The sequence below is a fragment of the Pogona vitticeps genome, chromosome 3, assembly GCF_051106095.1.
Source record: "Pogona vitticeps strain Pit_001003342236 chromosome 3, PviZW2.1, whole genome shotgun sequence".
Classification (NCBI taxonomy): Eukaryota; Metazoa; Chordata; class Lepidosauria; order Squamata; family Agamidae; genus Pogona; species Pogona vitticeps.
In genome coordinates this window covers 203,902,390-203,921,712 of record NC_135785.1, presented here as the reverse complement: position 1 = coordinate 203,921,712, position 19,323 = coordinate 203,902,390, and the positions used below count along the sequence as shown (strand labels likewise).

At 41.3% G+C, this 19,323-nt stretch overlaps 2 protein-coding genes across 6 annotated transcripts in view; one reads left to right on the top strand and one right to left on the bottom strand.

Moving 5' to 3' along the window:
- CRYZL1 (crystallin zeta like 1) overlaps nt 1-9,864 on the bottom strand; it is a 30,234-nt gene extending 20,370 nt beyond the window's left edge. For all 3 annotated transcript variants that reach the window (XM_020796202.3, XM_020796204.3, XM_072994105.2), the window contains exons 1-4: nt 9,672-9,864; nt 4,745-4,815; nt 2,458-2,535; nt 520-592 (exon numbers count right to left, since the gene is read on the bottom strand). In XM_020796202.3, coding sequence (XP_020651861.3) covers nt 520-592; nt 2,458-2,535; nt 4,745-4,810 — 217 coding nt within the window. In that variant the 5' untranslated portion in view covers nt 4,811-4,815; nt 9,672-9,864. The remainder of the gene's footprint in view (nt 1-519; nt 593-2,457; nt 2,536-4,744; nt 4,816-9,671) is intronic.
- A 660-nt stretch (nt 9,865-10,524) lies between these two features.
- Nucleotides 10,525-19,323, top strand: part of ITSN1 (intersectin 1) — a 119,233-nt gene continuing 110,434 nt past the window's right edge. For 2 of the 3 annotated variants that reach the window (XM_020796196.3, XM_020796201.3), the window contains exon 1: nt 10,525-10,667. The gene's annotated coding sequence lies outside the window, so the exon portion shown is untranslated. The remainder of the gene's footprint in view (nt 10,668-19,323) is intronic. The other variant, XM_078388901.1, reaches the window with a different exon arrangement.

Here is a 19,323-nt window from a genome sequence, read left to right as displayed (position 1 = left end):
CGCTGCCCCATTTCGTTCTACCGCCCCCCTGAAAAATGAAATCGCCCGCTGGCGGGCATTATCGCCCACGTTAAGAACCACTGCACTATGCAACCATATTCGCAAGGCAAAAATAATGATACATTTTGAAAACTCTTACCAGAGGAGGAAAATATTGTTTCCCTACTAAGATGTCACTTTGGTAAAGCAATGCATTTTGGGAACGTATCAGTTGTTCCTTGGTCATTAAGGAGCAACCCTGCTAGTGTCTACAGTCCATTTTGGGTTTGTTCTCTGGTTACTCTTTATGCTATTATGTACCTTCAAGTTGCAACCAACTTATAGTGACCCTAGTATGTGAGCTATTTAAGGAGTGGTTTTACCAGTTTCACAATCCTAGTGAGTTTCCATGGCATGTAACAAAATGTTAGATGAAGATTGCAGAACATAGATATCAGTTTTATATAGAAAAGATTAATGGTTCAATGTTGTACAGTTCAAATAATATTCATCTCCAAAAACAATGCTATGTATACTCACCTTCCAAAACAACACCAGCAATTTCCCTTCCAACAGGAAGAAATTCCTTCTTCAACTTGATATCTGTTAAAAGCTAATTCAATTAACAGTCAGAATGTCTAATGTCAAGGTTAACATAAAAACATGTTACAACAGTAAACTGCTATCATGGCTTTCTTCCAGACCATTTTTAAAATAGCCTTCAGTCCTCTGATCACTCAAAATAATAAGATGAAAATTTTGAATCAGAGAGAGGAGGAAAGCTGGACCAGTTATTAGGAAATAAACAACATCAAACTTCAAGAGTTACTTCAAAGTAATTAATGGGACTGGGCCATAAATGTAATATCCTTAACAATATAAAACTGGATGTCATACAAAAGCTTAATACTAGATGTGCAGTCTATTCTAAATATTTAAAAAATCATTTTGCCTAGAAAAATGTAATCAAATATTTGAGAATTTCCCAAGCATTTATAATCCTGGATGTATTTGCACTGATAAAATCCCTATATTTTCAATCAAATTATTTAAATATTATGAAGTCTTGGTTGAGCTCCTGTGGGTGCAATTCGCCAGCACAACAAGAATAACACAATTGGCAGCGACAGACTGATACAGAGTAAAGGGTTTCATTAGTGATTTTGGGATGCATATGATTTCATGACATTGTTTATGAGCTGTGTGGGTCCCAATATTGCAAAAGGAAGCCTTTAATCAGTGGCGACCTGTCACTGCTGATATCATCATTCCCATTGTACAGGCAGAGCAGTGTAACAGGATTTCAGCCAACCTGCACTTACAACTTATTTCTATTAATTTTGAAAAAATCTTGCCTTATTTTCCAGATAATTGAGAACAGTTTCCTCAGACATTAGTCTCCACAGAATTAAATGGGACACATTCCCTGACATGTACTTAGAAAACTGCAGCACAAATGGTCCATGTTCTAGTTTCAGAAGTGACCAGTCTCAAATAAAACATGTGCACACTAACAAATAAAACAAAATTTTATTCACATCAGTTTTAAATTTTCATTTTAACATGGTGAACTAAAAGCATGTAATAAACTTGAGCAATTCAACAGCAGTAAATAATGCGCAGGCTTGTATGCTACACACAGTTTTAGATATATTTTACATACTGTAACTCTGATCTTACAACAGATCAGATATGTGCTGCTCAACTGATCTTCACAGGACTAGACAAGCACCCAGGGGGGTGGTTAAATTTTAAGTGTGGGCAGATAGCACTCACTTAAGCTGCTATTAGAGGCAATTTACATGTAATAGAAGTTATAGGGATGGCATCTGAAACAGCCTCTACGAGATTGCGGAAGCAGCCCCAACATGCAAAGCAGTTCACCACAAGGATTTCTCCTATTATATACAAATTCTTCATATCAATTGAAAACATTCCTGGTGGTGGAACAGAAATTCTGTATACAAAGGAGACAATTCATGTGATAAGCTGTTCTATCCATTATGTTATCATTTCTTGCACAGAGAAAAGTTATTTCGAGCGACTTTAAACTGAGCACTGTGACCTGTAAACCAACTGTTCTGCCTTAAGGTTTTGTCTTCCTCATCCACATTATATTGATTTTTTTCGGGGGAGGGGGGGTAAAATAGATCTCACTAAAGTGGGAGTAGAATTATTAGGCCAAAGTATGAATTGAATATAAACTTGCGAAAGACAATAAATAATGGAATCACCTTTTCTCATAAGGCTGCAATTCTAAACATACTTATTTGGTACTACATTCCGCTAAATAAAGGGAACCTTGCTTCCAACTAAAATACCTTTAAAAAAGGACTGTGACACATGTAGTTTCTACTTATGCATAAAAAACTGCAACAAACATGAGTTAAAATTATTTTTATGTATTTGTATATGCTGACAGCAGACTCACAGGAAGAACAAACACATCTCAACTTCCTATTAAAGTAGCATAAATACCTTTGTATCAATCCGGCTAAGAGCACAGGCTTTAACTTGTACTTTCACATAGTTGTCTCTTGCAACAGAAAAGTTATCCTGCAGTGGATTGATATGAAACACACCTTATAGGAACATATACAGTGTGTTGCATATTGTTTATGTATACAATAAATCCAATATTTTCACTATAAACAGGAAAAACAGGAAAATGTCATGATCCAAGGAAGTTGCATAGGCATAAAGAAAAACAGATGCAACTGAACGTTTCTTTAGAACGTCCAACAGCGACCTTGCTGAAGAAACAAGCTATATTACAATTTATCATGCAACATATATATTTTAGCAATACTAGTAGCCACAGAGGGGATCATGTTATATACCAATAAGGTAATAAATCCTAAGTGGCACCTCTATTCGGGAAAAGCAAATACTGTACGGTGAGAAAACTATCTGGAATAAACATATAGTGGTGAGCAGGGATCGCTTAACCTATCAGTTGACATGGTCTACAGATGGGGAGGCTCAAAAGGACAGGGGATTAGCCTTCTAAATCCACCATGGGCAACACCCTATCCCATAACAAATTGACCACTGCACCATTGAGAAAAAATCACATTTTTGTTTCCATACATTTTAGACCTCCCCATATAAAATTTTGCATGCAATTAATTTTATTGCAGTAGAAGTAGATGTTCTTCAGAAAATCATTTTTAGACTAAGTTCATGGATCCTATGTAAACCATCCACGTACTGCAAATTAAAAACGCATGCATGATTAGATGGTATTCCTTAGGAAATATTTTATAATGGGAGCAAATGGAACTCAAAATTACTTAAAGTCTGTTTGGGACTCATTGCCAAAAGAATAACAAGTTAACTTGGCTTTCATGCACTGTAGTCTTTCTTCAGATGCATGAAGTATAGCTTCAGCAGACAAAAATTTAGATAAACATGGGGAGGAGGGAAATATGAAATGTAAGGAAAATGCAGAAGGTACACCATGAGGATGGTTTTATCAGCAGTGGTTAAGAGTCATTCGCTGTCCTTAATTTAAATGTAAGGGAGCATTGATTTAAGTAGCATTCTACTGCCAAATAATTTCATAAATCTCATTTTTACAGTAACTTTGGCATATTAAAAACTAATTTACATATACTGTAATTTGTTGACCCATTGCGTTTAAACCTTATCCTTGTTCAGTTGTTGCCATTAGGGTTTTTCATTTTATTGGAACAATGTTTGCTATTGGTTGGAGTGGGACTGGGAGATCTTTTACTCTTTGTGAACTGCCCAGAGTAGTGGCCCGCCTATAAATATAAATGCATCATATCAGTACAGTATCATAATCAGAGGTACTAAAAGTTTAGCATATTTAGAAGGATTCTTTCTTCTCTCTGGATTACAGTAGCCCTATTCAGTCATTCTGAAATCCAGAATTATGGGGCTGGGGTGGGGAAGCTAGCCCCCATCCTCCCTCATTGCTTTGCTCATGTGATCAACAAGTGCAAACAGCAGAGATTTCTGCTTGTGTGTAGGAAAATTTCTACATGTCAGCAAGACCCCTGGAAAATCTGTCTTATTGCTCATGGATAGAGACTATGTAAGAGTCAGTCCCTTCTCCTCTTCAAATATTTAGCTGCTTAAGTGAGTAAAACAATGAGGGCTGGGGCTTGGCCAGTTTCTTCCCTGTAACTATGTTCATGCCAAGTTCTAGAATGATTGAATACTGCCAATGTTGCAACTGTATCATTCAATGTGTTGTAACTCTCTAAAAGAGTCACCGTATATTAATGCAAACCAATACACAGAACCTACATGTTTCTGCAGAAACATGATATTCAGTTGCTCCAATTTATGCAATTAGTTTCCACACTGTTTCGGATCCAAATCATGTTCTACTCTGAGAAAAGCAGTTTGTTTTACAAACAAATCCATTCTTCTTTTACGCTATGTAGAAAATAGGTGTGATAATGTAAGTTTAAATGCAAAAATATTTGTTGTATAGTTCCATTAACTAGCAATTTAATTTAGGTCTATGACTAAGTTCATACCCAGGACTTGATGACTGGGACCATGCTTCAAATTAATATGATTCCTGCCATCCTCGTGTGGTAAGATTCAATGGTTCAGTGAAACTATAATTTATCACTATATCTGAAACAGACAAACTTCCATAAAAGATCTGGATATTCACCTCAATCCAATTCTGGTTTGACTTAACCTTTTAGTAAATAAGTTTCCAATCTACATTGACTGAAACTCAAAAGGACATACTCTGGAGTAGAAATGTACAGGATTGTGTTACCTTTTCAAGGAAGATAAAACTTGCTTCTTCTCCAGATGAATTCTGTTGCCAATATAAGCCCTTCATAATACCTTTTAAAATATAGGCAAATAAATGAAATAAGTAAATATAAACAAGATTTATAGACAAACTTCAAAGCAATTATTTGATATAATAAATATGCCAAATAGAAATGGCAAAAGAGGAGAATATGGGTTTGAGAAATAAATTAATGGATTATAAACAAAATCTATCTCACAATGAGTGCTTCTGACAGATGAAAAAATTATTCAAAGAAGGAGGCTGAAATTTCATAGTAAGTTGCAACTAGAGTAGGCCCATTGAATCAATGGGGTTTATGGAGGAGCTGACTTACTAAATCCACATTTAATGGGCCTATTCTAGTTGACTAATACAGTACAGTACTAGATTTTAAAACTTCATTTTGTACAATCTTATTTGTACCATTTTATTTGAAAGTTATGCTGCATTGTTAACATTAGTTCCACAGAAAAACATATCTCCTTCTTTGATAACACTTCATTAAAAGAAAAATTAGGAATACATTTAACACTTTTTTTCTTATTGCTAAAGCTTGATTTCATATTACTAGCAAATTGTTTATCCACCGGAGTTTCTCAGACAAAAGGAACAGAATGGAAAGCTTAGTGCTTTTCAGACCATGTTCAGAAGATGACTAGGATCACTTGGTTGGGGTCCTTGCTGATAGACTGTTGTAATAATAAGTAAGCTTGCCTGCAAGACAGATGGGGCAATATTGACCATAACTGCATCTTCCTTAAAAGCCCAAATGTTTTTAACTGCACTTTCAGTTTGCAAGATTCAAATGGCAAGGATTAAGATGCATCCTGTAAAAATGCAAAACTACATCCTAAGTGGTGTTCCAATGAACTCTGTCAACAAACTGAGATGGACAAGGAGAACAGAGGGTATAACGCCCTACAATCATGTTTACAGACACCTGTGACTCAGTATTTCATATACATCTGAAAAAAATGTAATTCACTAAAGTTTGTCATAATAAAGTTTGTCATAGTAAATACAAGCCATGAAGATGCCACAAGGCTAACATATCTACCTCCTCTGGACATACAAGCTACTTGTAAGAGTCATTTGTGAAACTCTCCCTTAAAACACACACACACAATGGGAGGGTATGCATTTCGAAACATCTTACTGTTCACTGAGCAAGCTAGTAGCTTTCTGTTCTAATGGTTAAGACAGCTTTAGTAAGGACTAACTGATGTTACCTGCCCTATTTCATTCATCCTTCTATCCCATATAACCTGCCATTATCTCCCACAATTCCAAACCTATTTGCCAATTATTCATCAATTAACATAGCAGGCCACATTCTAGCTAGAATAAACCAACTGAATGGATGGGATTTGCTAAGACAGCATTTATGTAATTTCCATTCACTCATTAAGTCTACTCTAGCTGTGACTAATGATTTGATTTAGCCTAGCATATTTTTACTGCATAAAAATACTGTACACATAGAGAGCTTTGATGGCAACAATCACAACACAATTATATTAGCTGTATATGAAAGGAGATACAGCTCTTGGTACACCCCCCTCCTCTGATGTATTATTGTTATATGCCATCAAGTGACTTCCAAGGTATGGTGACCCTATGAATTAGCAATTTCCAGAATGTCCTCATAAACAAAAGCTGGTGGGTTCGTTTTTGGGGGGGTCAGTTCAACTTGCATTTGGTCTTCTTTTCCTGATACTATTTTTTGTCTGTGTCCTATAGCAGTGTCTTGAGGAGGGAAAAAGAAATCTATTCCTGCATGAATTTGCTCAGTCATTGCTGGAAGCTCTACTTTGGATATAAGTAAAAGTGAAGGAATTTGCCCAAGCACTCGAGGAAACCCTTCCAGGTCCAGCTAATGTAAATGCACCTGAACGATGGGAATATTTCAAGAACACTGTCTACAACACCGCCTTGTCCACCTTCGGCAAGAAGACCAGAAAGATGGCTGACTGGTTCGAAGCCCATTCGGAGGAGTTAATGCCAGCCATTGAGGATAAGAGAAGAGCTCTAGCAGCATACAAAGCCTGTCCTAGCGAGTACAACCTGCAAGCTCTTCGAGCCGCTCGTAGCCAAGTCCAACAGGCTGCCAGGAGATGCTCCAATGACTATTGGCTTCAGCTTTGCTCTCAGATACAGATAGCAGCGGACACAGGTAACATCAAAGGAATGTATGATGGTATCAAGCAGGCCTTAGGTCCATTACAGAAGAAATCTGCTCCCTTAAAGTCTACTACAGGTGTGATCATCCAGGACCGAGCACAGCAGATGGAACGCTGGGTGCAGCACTACTCCGAGCTATATTCCAGAAAGAATGTAGTAACCGAAGAAGCATTAAATAACATTGAGTGCCTGCCTGTCTTGGAAGAGCTGGACAGCGAACCAACCCTAGCAGAAATAAATGCGGCCTTGGATTCCCTCACCTCTGGCAAGGCACCTGGAAGGGACAACATCCCTGTTGAAGTGCTGAAATGCGGTAAGGAGATCATCATCACCGAACTGTATGAAATCTTTTGTCTCTGCTGGAGGGAAGGTGGAGTACCACAGGACATGAAGGACGCAAACATTGTCACGTTGTACAAGAACAAAGGTGACAGGGGTGACTGCAATAACTACCGTGGTATCTCTCTTCTTAGCGTTGTAGGGAAGCTGCTTGCCCGTGTTGTGCTGAAGAGGCTCCAGGTGCTTGCAGACAGAGTCTATCCGGAATCACAGTGTGGATTTCGAGCAAATAGATCCACCACTGACATGGTATTCTCCCTCCGACAGTTGCAGGAGAAATGCAGGGAACAACAACAGCCACTCTTAGTGGCCTTCATAGACCTTACAAAAGCATTTGACTTGGTTAGCAGGGATGGCCTTTTCAAAATACTTCCCAAGATTGGATGTCCACCTCGTCTCCTTAACATCATCAGGTCCTTCCACGATGGAATGAAAGGCACTGTAGTTTTTGACGGCTCAACATCAGATCCCTTTGACATCCGAAGCGGAGTGAAACAGGGCTGTGTCCTCGCACCAACACTTTTTGGGATCTTTTTTGCTGTCATGCTGAAGCATGCCTTTGGAACTGCAACAGAAGGTGTCTATCTCCGGACTAGATCAGATGGAAAGCTCTTTAATCTCTCTAGATTGAGAGCGAAGACCAAAGTCCAACTGAAATGCATGAGGGACTTCCTCTTTGCAGACGATGCAGCCATTGTTGCCCACTCTGCTGAAGACCTCCAACAACTCATGAACCGTTTCAGCAAGGCCTGCCAAGACTTTGGACTAACAATCAGCCTGAAGAAAACACAAGTCATGGGCCAGGGTGTGGACTCGCCTCCCTCTATTACCATCTCCACACAAGAATTGGAGGTTGTTCATGACTTTGTGTACCTTGGCTCAACCATCTCTGACACCCTCTCTCTAGATGTCGAGCTGGATAAACGCATTGGGAAAGCAGCCACCATGTTCTCTAGACTCACAAAGAGAGTATGGCTCAATAAGAAACTGACAACACATACCAAGATCCAGGTCTATAGAGCCTGTGTCCTGAGCACACTCCTGTACTGCAGCGAGTCCTGGACACTTTGTGCCCGGCAGGAGAGGAAGCTGAACACCTTCCATATGCGTTGCCTACGACGGATTTTTGGTATCACCTGGCAGGACAGAGTTCCAAATAGAGTAGTCCTAGAACGAGCTGGAATTTTCAGCATGCATACATTACTGAAACAGCGACGTCTACGCTGGCTTGGGCACGTTGTGAGAATGGCTGATGGTCGGATTCCAAAGGATCTCCTATATGGAGAATTAGTGCAGGGAAATCGCCCCAGAGGGAGACCACAGCTGCGATACAAGGACATCTGCAAGCGGGATCTGAAGGCCTTAGGAATAGACCTCAACAGATGGGAAACTCTGACATCTGATCGTTCAGCCTGGAGGCAGGCAGTACATCACGGCCTCTCCCAATTTGAAGAGACCCTTGTCCAGCAGGCTGAGGCAAAGAGGAAGTCACAAAGGAAGCAAAACCAGGGAGCTGGACAGGGGACAGATTGGATTTGTCTCCAGTGTGGAAGGGATTGTCACTCTCGAATTGGCCTCCTCAGCCACACTAGACGCTGTTCCAAGTCCTCCATACAGAGCACGATACCATAGTCTTTCGAGACTGAAGGATGCCTACTAGAGAGCAAAGGGACTTTTAACCTGTGACACCATGACTTTCAAAGCTGCACCAAGGATGCATCCTTTTTTTTGCATATGGCAAAGACCATTCCATTTTATAAGCCCTTCTCTTTCTCGTGGGAGGTTGAAGACCTTTTTTAAATGTTCGCCAGCACAATCCCATGCGGGAAATACTTCCAAATAAGTGTGCACTCAATTGAATCCTTCAGGTTGGATTGTTCACTTAACCTAGTAGTCTTCACCATACATTGGAAATTGCTCTCCTCCCCCCGTTATTTAAACAGTTCGGTTTGTTCCACTGTATATTTAATTTAGTGTTAGGCACTCCCAGAACCTCCAGATCATCAAAGAAAAAGAGAAAATACTGTAATGAGAAAACATGCCGTTCCTGTAATATCATTACTTCATTATATTTACTGCAGGTTACAAGGTCCCTACTCCCTAACTTTCTCAATTACGACTAAAAGAGAAGGCACTGAGTCGAGCGATAGAGGCGGGAACGCTCCACTTAAAAGAGCCTCCTCAACCCTTCTCCTCCAGGAGGGCTGACATCCAGGCAAGGAAGGGATGCTGGTCAATGCGATGGCGCTGGCGACTGCGGGCCGAAGAGGGCAACAGACACGGGCAGCGAATGCACTGCTCACACCCACGGCCCCTAACCTCCCCTGTCTAGCCCCTCGCCGCACTGCAGCCAAAAAGCCCCTGGTTACCATGACAAACCCATTACCTTTCTTAGGCCCCTCTCTGTCTCTTTCTGACTCTCGCGGGAGAGTGAATCCTGCTTTGAAAAACCCTAAACCTCGGCTCTGCGAAAGGGCAGTTCGCAATTGGCGAAAAGCTGTGTCACTCTATACAGGAGGCGGAACGAGACGAGAGGAGTCCTCCATTCCAACGCTTCCCAGTCACCTCACGTCCGGAATGAAGACTACATTTCCCAGCATGCCAAGCAGTAGGGAAAACCTCAGTGGGTCTCTGCGTGCAGTACCTCCAATCAGTAAAGGAGTCGTAATAAAAGAACTGCAATAGATAGTCATACCCAAAGCTTAATACTTTCTTTTTAACAGAAAGTGCTGATGCTTCGTTGCGTGTTATTTTTATAGAATTAAAATGCTGACTCAGGTCATCCAAGCACATGACCACATTTTGGTAACTTCTCCCATTAGGTCAGTCCTTTTCTCCCTTTCCTTTGAATGAAACCCAGATGGTTCTTCAGGTCGCCGCCTTGCTCCGCAGAACAATAGCATCCGCGCACTCCGGGGCCCATCGCATTGCCTAAGGGGCTTCGTTATAAATGTATCCCTGAAAGCGATGAACTCTGTGGCATTTCCCCTCTTCCCTAATGGCGGATGGGCGCGTCCGTCATCCGAGAGGGGAGGATCTCTCGCGTGGGAGAAGCCTTGGTTGGCTGCCTCGGGAGTTGAGCCTCTCGGTGGGTTGCGCAGTAATCCAGCGGGTGTGTGAGAAGGGAGCCCGGCGGGCGGGCGAGTGGGCTGGCGGGTCGTTTCCCCCCCCCTCCCCCTTCCCGAGACGGAGACGGCTTCGCTTCTGGCAGGCGCAGACGCGGGGAGGGGATGGTGCGTCTGGCCCAGGCAATGGCCTTTACCGCCGCTGCTGCTGCTACTGAGCCGGTTGCTGCTGTCGCTGCGTTGCCGCTTCCACCTCCTCCAACATCGTCCTTGCCGTGGGTGTGAGGAGGACACCCGGGGGACCCGACAGATATGAGGTAGAAGAGCGCTGTGGAGGCGAGCGGGGGCTGGGGACTTAACCGGCGGCGACGGGGGCGGGCAGGGGGGGGAGGAGGAGGGAGAGCGAGTCGAGGGTCACCCTGGCGAGGTAAGCGGACGCGCGCTGAGGAGTCTGAAGGCGTGAGGAGGGGGTCCCCACCCCCTTCCCTAATGCACGCGCACACGCACGCACAAGCACACGCGCACACACCCGAAGCTGCCCTTCCTACGCCTTGGCTGGTTCCGGAGCCCCTCATCGGCCGTCACCCTCCCTCCCTCCGCTCTCTATCCTGTTATTCCTCCATTTCAGTCTCCCTCAGCATTACTTCTGCCCGGCCCATGATCTCCCCCTTTTCTCCCCCTCCCTCCAGTCCCAGGGCAGCCCCATCGCTCGTCCCGGAGCTCTCTCTTTTCCCCTCCGCCGGCCCGGCCCGCCCCTCTTTCCTCTCCTCGTCGCCTCAGGCGCCTTCGGTGTAACAGGACAGGGACCCGTGAGCCCCTGTGGGGGAGCGGCGAGGATCCCTTTCCTTCTTTTATTTCTTTTAAGCGGCGGCTGGAGCGCGGATTTGTGGCCGGGAAATCCTTGGGCGGGGGCTTAACTTTGATTTCGTCTTCCCAACCGTGGTTGACCTCCCCCCTCACTCGCGTGGGGCAGGCTGGAATCATTGGAGAGGAGGAGGAGGAGGAGGAGGAGGAGTGTGTGAGGGGGAAGTAGGGGCCTGTCGGCATGTGCGGCTTATGCCCGTCTCCGGCGAGCGATCGCCCTACCCTCCTTCCTCGCCCGAGAAACAGGAGTCGGCGCCTCTGTGGCGTGGCGTTGTGATTCGGCTTGCTCGTGTGTCTGCTTTGACAAACTCGGCGAAGGACTCGCTGACAGGGAGGAGGTGAAGCGGAGCAGGCAGAAGTAACTTGGGCCATCCAAAAAAAACAACAACCCAAAAAAAAAAAACACCTGCCCCGCGGGCAGCCATGGTTTCCCAAGAGGAATTTCTCTGTATTATGCACATTCTGGTGTAAAAGTGTGCGTGGAAGGGGATAGTTGTCCTTTTCTCAGCCTTTGCAATTCTGGAGTGAAAAAAGAATGCCATCCACTGAAGAGATTGGCATTTAGCCTTGTGAGAAGCAATGCCTTTGTCATGTTATTTCCATTTGCCTTGGGGAGACCAAGGTGTACTGATTATATTTACATTTATAAGCTTTAGGTTATGCTGTTTCATTTTGGTTATCTGTGCATAAATATCTTCTTGTCTTCTAGGAAATTCTCTGCTAAGAACATGATTTGTTCCCGATAGTCTATTAATAATATAATTTTATTGTCATTGTAAGTAGATACACAGTATACCCATACAACGAAATTCAGTGATGGTGAACCTTTTTGAGCCCGAGTACCCAAACTGTAACACAAAACCAACTTATTTATTTCAAAGCGCCAACACTAGGCTAATGGACAGAATCTTACCCAACTGCAGGGCACAGACAACAACACTGGAAGGGAAAGGTAGACAAAACGTAGTTCTGACTCCCATATGACAAGTGTACTGTAAGGCTTATCTCACATGTGACAACAAAATTGGGAATCCATTGTGTAGAATAGGATGAGAACCTTCTTGCCCTTCAGGCCCTATCCTACGGCACAATTGGTCAAGTTATAATGCAGCAAAGTTGCCCAGCCATTTAAGAGGAGATCTGGACAGAAAGTTGAGTCTCACCCGTAACACCCTGGCTAGAGTACATCCTGTTGCACTAGCCAAAGCCCCCCCCTTTTCTGCCCTCCCCCTTTAAAGAAACAGTCCCGCAGAGAAGAGAGGAAGAGCCCCACTCATGCTCCAGTCAGAGCTCTCACTACCTTCCCTTATGCTTGCCTCTCGCTTATTCCCAACGCCACTCAAGGAGTGGAAGTTACATCCTCAGCGGACCCGGCTTACTCCAAGGACCATGTGAGAGCTCCCACAGAACTGCACAAGTGGCCTGGTGCCCAGAACAGGTGTTTCTCCTGGAGGTGTTGCTGTGGCATCTCCTTGTTCAAGGAGGTAGCTTCCTTTGCCTGTTCCACTAGACTTATGGCTCACATGCCCACAGAAAGGGCTCTGCGTGCCAGCTGTGGCATGCGTGCTGTAGGTTCACCATTGCTAGTCTGTTGGAAACAGACCATGTTTATCTTTCTGAAGGCCTTCCACTCCTATTTCCATTTGGAGCAAGTGTTCCAAGGTCAATAATGAAGTATTCCTTGAAGTATGACATGGTAAACTCTTCTTTGCCATTTATTGAAGATGAATGTGCCTCATTTGTAACTTTATAAATGAGGGTGGATCCAAGGAGAAGCATACATTTTTAGCTCTCTTAAGCAGCTCATATCTATATTGAAGGAAGAAAAGTTAGTAGCTTGAGTGTTGGCATTTTGATCAAGAATCTGGGATTTGCAGTGCTTCCAAAATTGCATACTAGGGCGGATAAAAATCATTGATTTTTAAAAATCAAATTAATTTAAATCACTGTTAAATTAAAAAAATGATTTTTAAAAACATAAATAATTTAAAAAATCAATGCTTAAAATTTAAATCAAATCCACCCTGTTGCAAACGAACTACAGTCACAAACCCAAAGCCATAATACAATTAAAACTCACACTGTACTTTAAAATAATATAGAATATCTTTATTACTGTTGTTGTTGTTGTCGTTGTTGTTGTTGTTGTTGTTAGCTGTGCTTTAGATGTGCTGTCATGTTCCCTAATTGCCATCATGCAACTGGGAAACATTACATTTTTAGCAACTACCATACATCCTGGCCATTGACCTTTATGTTCTTTGTCATCCTTGTCACAATTTTCATAGTGGCTCTCAAAAATAAAAACTTCAATGAGTTAGTATTATTCACTGCCCAAAATCTTACTGTGGATTTATGCCAGTGTCAGTGTAATTGTATAAACCATGCCAATGAACTGCCTCTGCTGAACACATTCTTAAAGAATTACTAGTTGCAGGATTGTGTATGTATTAGCAACTCATTAATTAGCAGCAGTTCACTATTGCACTTACACTGATGTAAATCTGAAACAGGATTCTGGCCTCTGTTATATAAGAATTATGAAGAAATTAGGATTAGAAAATTGCAAATGAGCTATCTCGTAATTTAGATTCTTAAGAAGAAGAAATAATATTTTTGCTTTGAAAACCAAACATCTGTCAGCTCTTAGTGCTACAGAAAATTACAGATAGTTCCAAACTTGTCATTCAAAAAAGTATGAAAACAATTACTTTGCATGGATCCTAGGAGTTATCTGAACCCAGTGCTGTGCCCTCCCTGGGACCAACCTACTGAAAACTATATGATGATGATGATGATGATGATGATGATGATGATGATGTATCATTTGTAAGATGCCTTTCTCCTCATGGGGCTCAAGGCAGCTCACAATGTCAAAAAAGGGTCACACTAAAAATACCCTAAAGTACAAGGTTAAAAGCAATTAAACATATAATAATAATTTAAAATCCAGTAATTAATTAGACAATAATAATTAAAAAGCATTTGAAAACACTTAGGAAAAAAAGCCAGCAATCAAGGACTCAAAGTTATTTCTGCCTCTTGGCTCCATGGTTCACTGAAAAACAGCATGGAATATTGATATTCTTTTGTCCCAACACATCACATTAATGAGACAGAGTATTATAATGGGGCGGGTGGGAAGGGTTATTGGGTCCATGTTGGTCTCATCCATTTCATATTTGTCAAGAAGTCAGTGTGTCTGCAGTATTGTTCACAACTCTTGGTGAAAATATTCTGGAATGCCTATCTTCTATTTCTGGTTTTCAGTAAATTATTTTACAGAATACGAATCTGGGATAGTCGTATTTCATCTTGGAGTATGAGAGTTAAGAGTTAGTTTTCTGTCTTTCTTATAGAATACTGTACTTGAAAAAGCTGAATTAAATATGCAAAATATTAGTTCAAGAATAAATCAGATATTGAGAGAACGTTAGGAAAGCCTATCTGTAAAATCAAAGGAGATGTTTTAACTTTCATTCTAAATCACTTAATTAGTGAAATAAAATAAAATTGACAGAACAGAACATAAATTATAGCACATGTATGCACATACCCTGTTTCCCCGAAAATAAGACAGGGTCTTATATTAATTTTTGCTCCAAAAAACACATTAGGGTTTATTTTCAGGGGGTGTTTTATTTTTTTTCCATGTACAACAATCTACATTTATTCAAACAGTCGTGTCATCTTCTGGTTGCTGCACAATGGTGGAGGGCGGGGTTTCACTTAAATGGGACTTATTTTGGGGGGAGGGCTTATATTACAGGCATCCTGAAAAATCATACAGTACTAGGGCTTATTTTCAGGTTAGGTCTTATTTTAGGGGAAACAGGGTATTTGCTAGGTTTATATATGGCATTTAAAAGGAAGGAGGGACATTGCTAGATAAATTTCTCTGTGGAGAATATTCTACAGGCAGGGCTCTGTGACTATTAGGAACCTATATCTGGACTCTTATCTCCCCATTTCTTTTGGGTTTGGGACTTCAGAATAGTCTCTGCTGTTATATCAGGTTTACTACAAGAGGAAGTGATCCTTTAAAATTATAAGCTGTTTAGGATTTCACAGATTAAAGCCACTTTTGAAATGATCTGAGAGCCATCCTGTCTATTTCAGAAGTGGATAAAAGATGATACTAGCATCTGATATCAATTAATTTTTATGTTGTGAATGTTGCCTTTCTACCACAAATAGCACTCAGTGCAGATAGCCACATAAGAATTAAAACATAAATGATAAAATTATGATCAAAATATACAATGAAGTCACAGACATGAGTAAAATTTAGAAATAAACAGCATCCATCAGTTAAAACTTGTTTCAGCAGATTTGAGAAGTCTCTCTAAAGACCCTAATGCTTTGTTGAATAGAAATGTATTTTGCTGTTGAAGGGTGTTAAAGATGGAGTTAGCCTGTTCTTCCTTGATGCAAGGTAGTAATCACCAAGAAAGTAATCTCTTGCGTTCCAAGCTGATGACAGCACAATATACCCTGTTTTCCCGAAAATAAGACCTATTATGATTTTTCAACATGCTTGTAATATAAGTCCTACCCCCAAAATAAGCCCTAGTTAAGTGAAACCCCACGCTCCACCAAATAAAACATCCCCTGAAAATAAGCCCTACTGCATTTTTTGGAGCAAAAATTAATATAAGACCCTGTCTTATTTTCAGGGAACACGGTAGAAAAAGTATCTTTCGAGGATCTTAGAAATGGGGCAGACACACATAGGAGCATGTGGTTTTTCAGTAGCCTGGTTCCAAGGTGTACAGAGCTTTTTAGGTCATAACCAACACTTCAGGTTGTCCTTGGAATGATGTAGTCAGCTTAGTGACCAAGGCCAGTTGTACAGAGTATGTTAAAGGCAATTCAGTGACTTTCATCCATTTGTAGACACAGGAGTACACCCAAACTGGAGCTGCCCCTCACTCTCTACACCTACCTTGGCTGATGAAGCCAGGAGTCTTGCATTGCTTCAGGCTTCTCTAGAACTCAAAAAGCACAAAGAACAAAGAGGGTGTATAGCCCAGTCCTGTTGCTTGATCTGCTGCCAATGTTACAGTCTGGGTGAGGTGAAAGAAAGTCATGGCAGACAGAACAGAAATGCCACCCTGTTGCTCAGCAAACAGATAGTATAGCGAGATGCAAGAGTGGGGTGGGACAAGAAGCTATTTAAGCCTGCAGAGGCTGGAGAGATGGGGCTGGTGATGGGAGAGGGATGTCAGAAGGATCATTCAGACTTGAACTGCCTAGGGAGACACAGGAACCAGGTCCTACACAATATGTACCAAGCCAGATGCTGGTCATACTGGTGATTGCGCCCACACTCTGCTGGAGGATTGCACATAAGAGGTCATCCAGTCATTAAGACAGCTTGACATATGACTTACCTCATACCTGGGGGACTAGGAAAGACATAAGGTCTTTGTCAGGGCCTCAAAAAAAAGTGTGGCTTGTTGGGAACCAGTCACTTGGAGGTCATTTTGGGGGCAGACTTGTAGCTAGCTGCCTCCTCTATGGGAGGCATGTGGGACTGAACAAAGGCTGCAGTGTGAGAGGCATGAGAGACTGAGCAAAGGCTGCAGAGCAGTGGCCATGAGGTTAGCTCAGGGAGTCAAAGAACAGAGCTACTCATCCATTATACTTACCTGAGTTTTGCCTTCTTGGAGGTAGCAAGTTGAATCACTGTTTCCTAGTTTGTATGCTTGGTTGAGCAGGGACATCTCTTTTTGAATTAAGCTTCAGTTTGTTCACCCCATGCAATCTGTATAGACATCAGACACTGATTTAGAATGTGAACCGCTGCATCGGAATAAATTGAGATGAGTAACTGTAGCCCTCCAGATGTTGTTGGATTGCAGCTACCATTAGCACAACCAATAGGAAGAGTACCCCACGATGTAGCCCAATATCTTGAATTCCATGTTTACTGCCTGCTGGATTACAAAGTAAGGAGAGAGAGAGAATTGAGAGTTATCAGCATCCTGGTGGCATCAGAATACTAGAGTGATTTTGCTGCCATATTTGCATGAAATGTAGGGTGAATGTGATTTAAATAAAGTGATTTAAATAAAAAATAGTTTTTGATGGTTTTTTAATTTATATTGTGATTTAAATCAATTTGATTTTTTAAAAATCATTGATTTTTATCCACCCTAGACTGTAGTTTGAACAGTCATCAAAGGCAAGCTCCTTATATAATGCATTGCAGTTTTTTAAACAAGTTATCAAGATGTTAGTATTTTTCCTATAGAACAAGGCAGTTTTGGCCCTGTGGAAATACGTAGTAACAGTCCATACACGATTCTCCTGAGGTAGATTCAAGCAGAACTTTACAGTTTTCCAAAGAGCTTTCTCGGTAGCTTTGGCTTGTGAACTTCCCTGCCTTCTGTTACGTCCTCCACCTGTAGTATCTGAAGATGCAACTGTTAGACTTTTGACAAAAGCTGGTCTTTTTCTGTTGTTTCTTGTTTATTTTTATCTACTTGGGTTTAAAAGAAACAGAAGTTGCATTCTTTCCATGAAAGATGAAATACATTTTTTATTTGTCATGTTTAGAGTTGCTGGGTTGGCCCTGGATTAAGTACATAAAATGCATTTAAGTCTCAATGAGGAGTTAGTCACACTAACTTAATCCCACTGGTTTCGGTTAGAACCATGTGTTAACATCCTTAGTCTGTATAAGACTGTATTTGTTTTTATATGTCAATATTTATTGCTGCCTTTTCTTTGTTACTGCTTTCATTGTGTCTCTGAACTGTCTCACTATTAGCCCCTTGATCTTTTGAGAAGATGGGACAGAAACATGTTCAATTACATTCTTTCTATGGTTATTTGGAGTAAAGACCCATTATACTTTATGGGCATTACCCATAGTAAGTGAAACTTGAATTGTAACTTAACTCGTAATATTTATACTTAGACTGGCCAATTTGTCTGTATGTTGCAGATGCAAGTCACTGAGGATATGTTTAATCCTTACACGTTTCCAGGTTTTATAAGGATTGTACTGTACTGATAACTGTTTAGATAGTCCTTTTCTGTAGGCTATGAAAAGAAAAAGGAATGAGGAGGGAAGATGAAAGTAAGCCAGTGGCCAAGCAAAAGTGGCCTCTCTAGTGTCATGACCCTCTTCTACCTGGCACTGGGTCTAGCCTCTTAGCAGTCTTTGATCTTTTGATCAATGGCAAAGGTTAGATAATATTTTCTTCTAGCTCTGAAATCTTAGGGTAGCTGGCAGTTGGGAGCTGAGCGGGGACCAGAGTTTCTTTCAGAATTGATATTCTTCTTAGGAGTTCATTCAGTATCTATTCTTCCTAGGAGTTCATTCAATATCCAGAGAGCCTCTGGTGGTCGCTCTGCTTATTTTTTTTACCACTTCTTGAAACTTAAAAAGTAGGCTATGATGTGTATTTGTTATTTTATAGAATTGTTACTAAGTATTGCTCTGAGATTTGTTGTTTTTGTTCTTTTATCTTTCAGATTTTTTACTTCCAAAAAAAGTTGGAAGTAAAAGAATAGAAAACAATTAAATGAGTATCTTACACTTCTATGTAACTAGAAGCGGGACTGCAGCTTCTAGGTGTTGGGGAAATTGCTAGTGGCATGTGGAGAAAATGCTTATTTCTAGCAAAGCAGTCAGTCAAAAAGAGGGAAATTGTCGAATTTAAAAGTCCATTATAATTCAAACCATAGAACTACTGCCATTGAGGCTGAGGCAGCTCACAGACCTTTTGAGCTTGTATGATTAGTATTTGTATGCTCTCATTTTGGCAGCCTGACAGCAGTCATGTTTTCACACAGATGAGCTGCTTCAGAACAATTTCACCAGTGTATTAAACCCAGAATCTTTTCTTCAGAGTTAACAGAGAAAGTGTTGCTTAATACTGCAGTAAAAGGAATAAGATCCTTAATGTCTTCTTTTAGTAGCACTGCAGTTGGGACATTAGCTTTGTCCTGGTTTCCATCATTCTTGAAAATTAATTTGAATATCTGTATATTCAGAGCGTATTCTCTTGCTCTGGGGAGTGGTCTGTAAGAATCAGTAAGTCACATTGCTAAGTACTGTAAATGGATCTAGGGTTGAGATACAAGTAAATAGATACA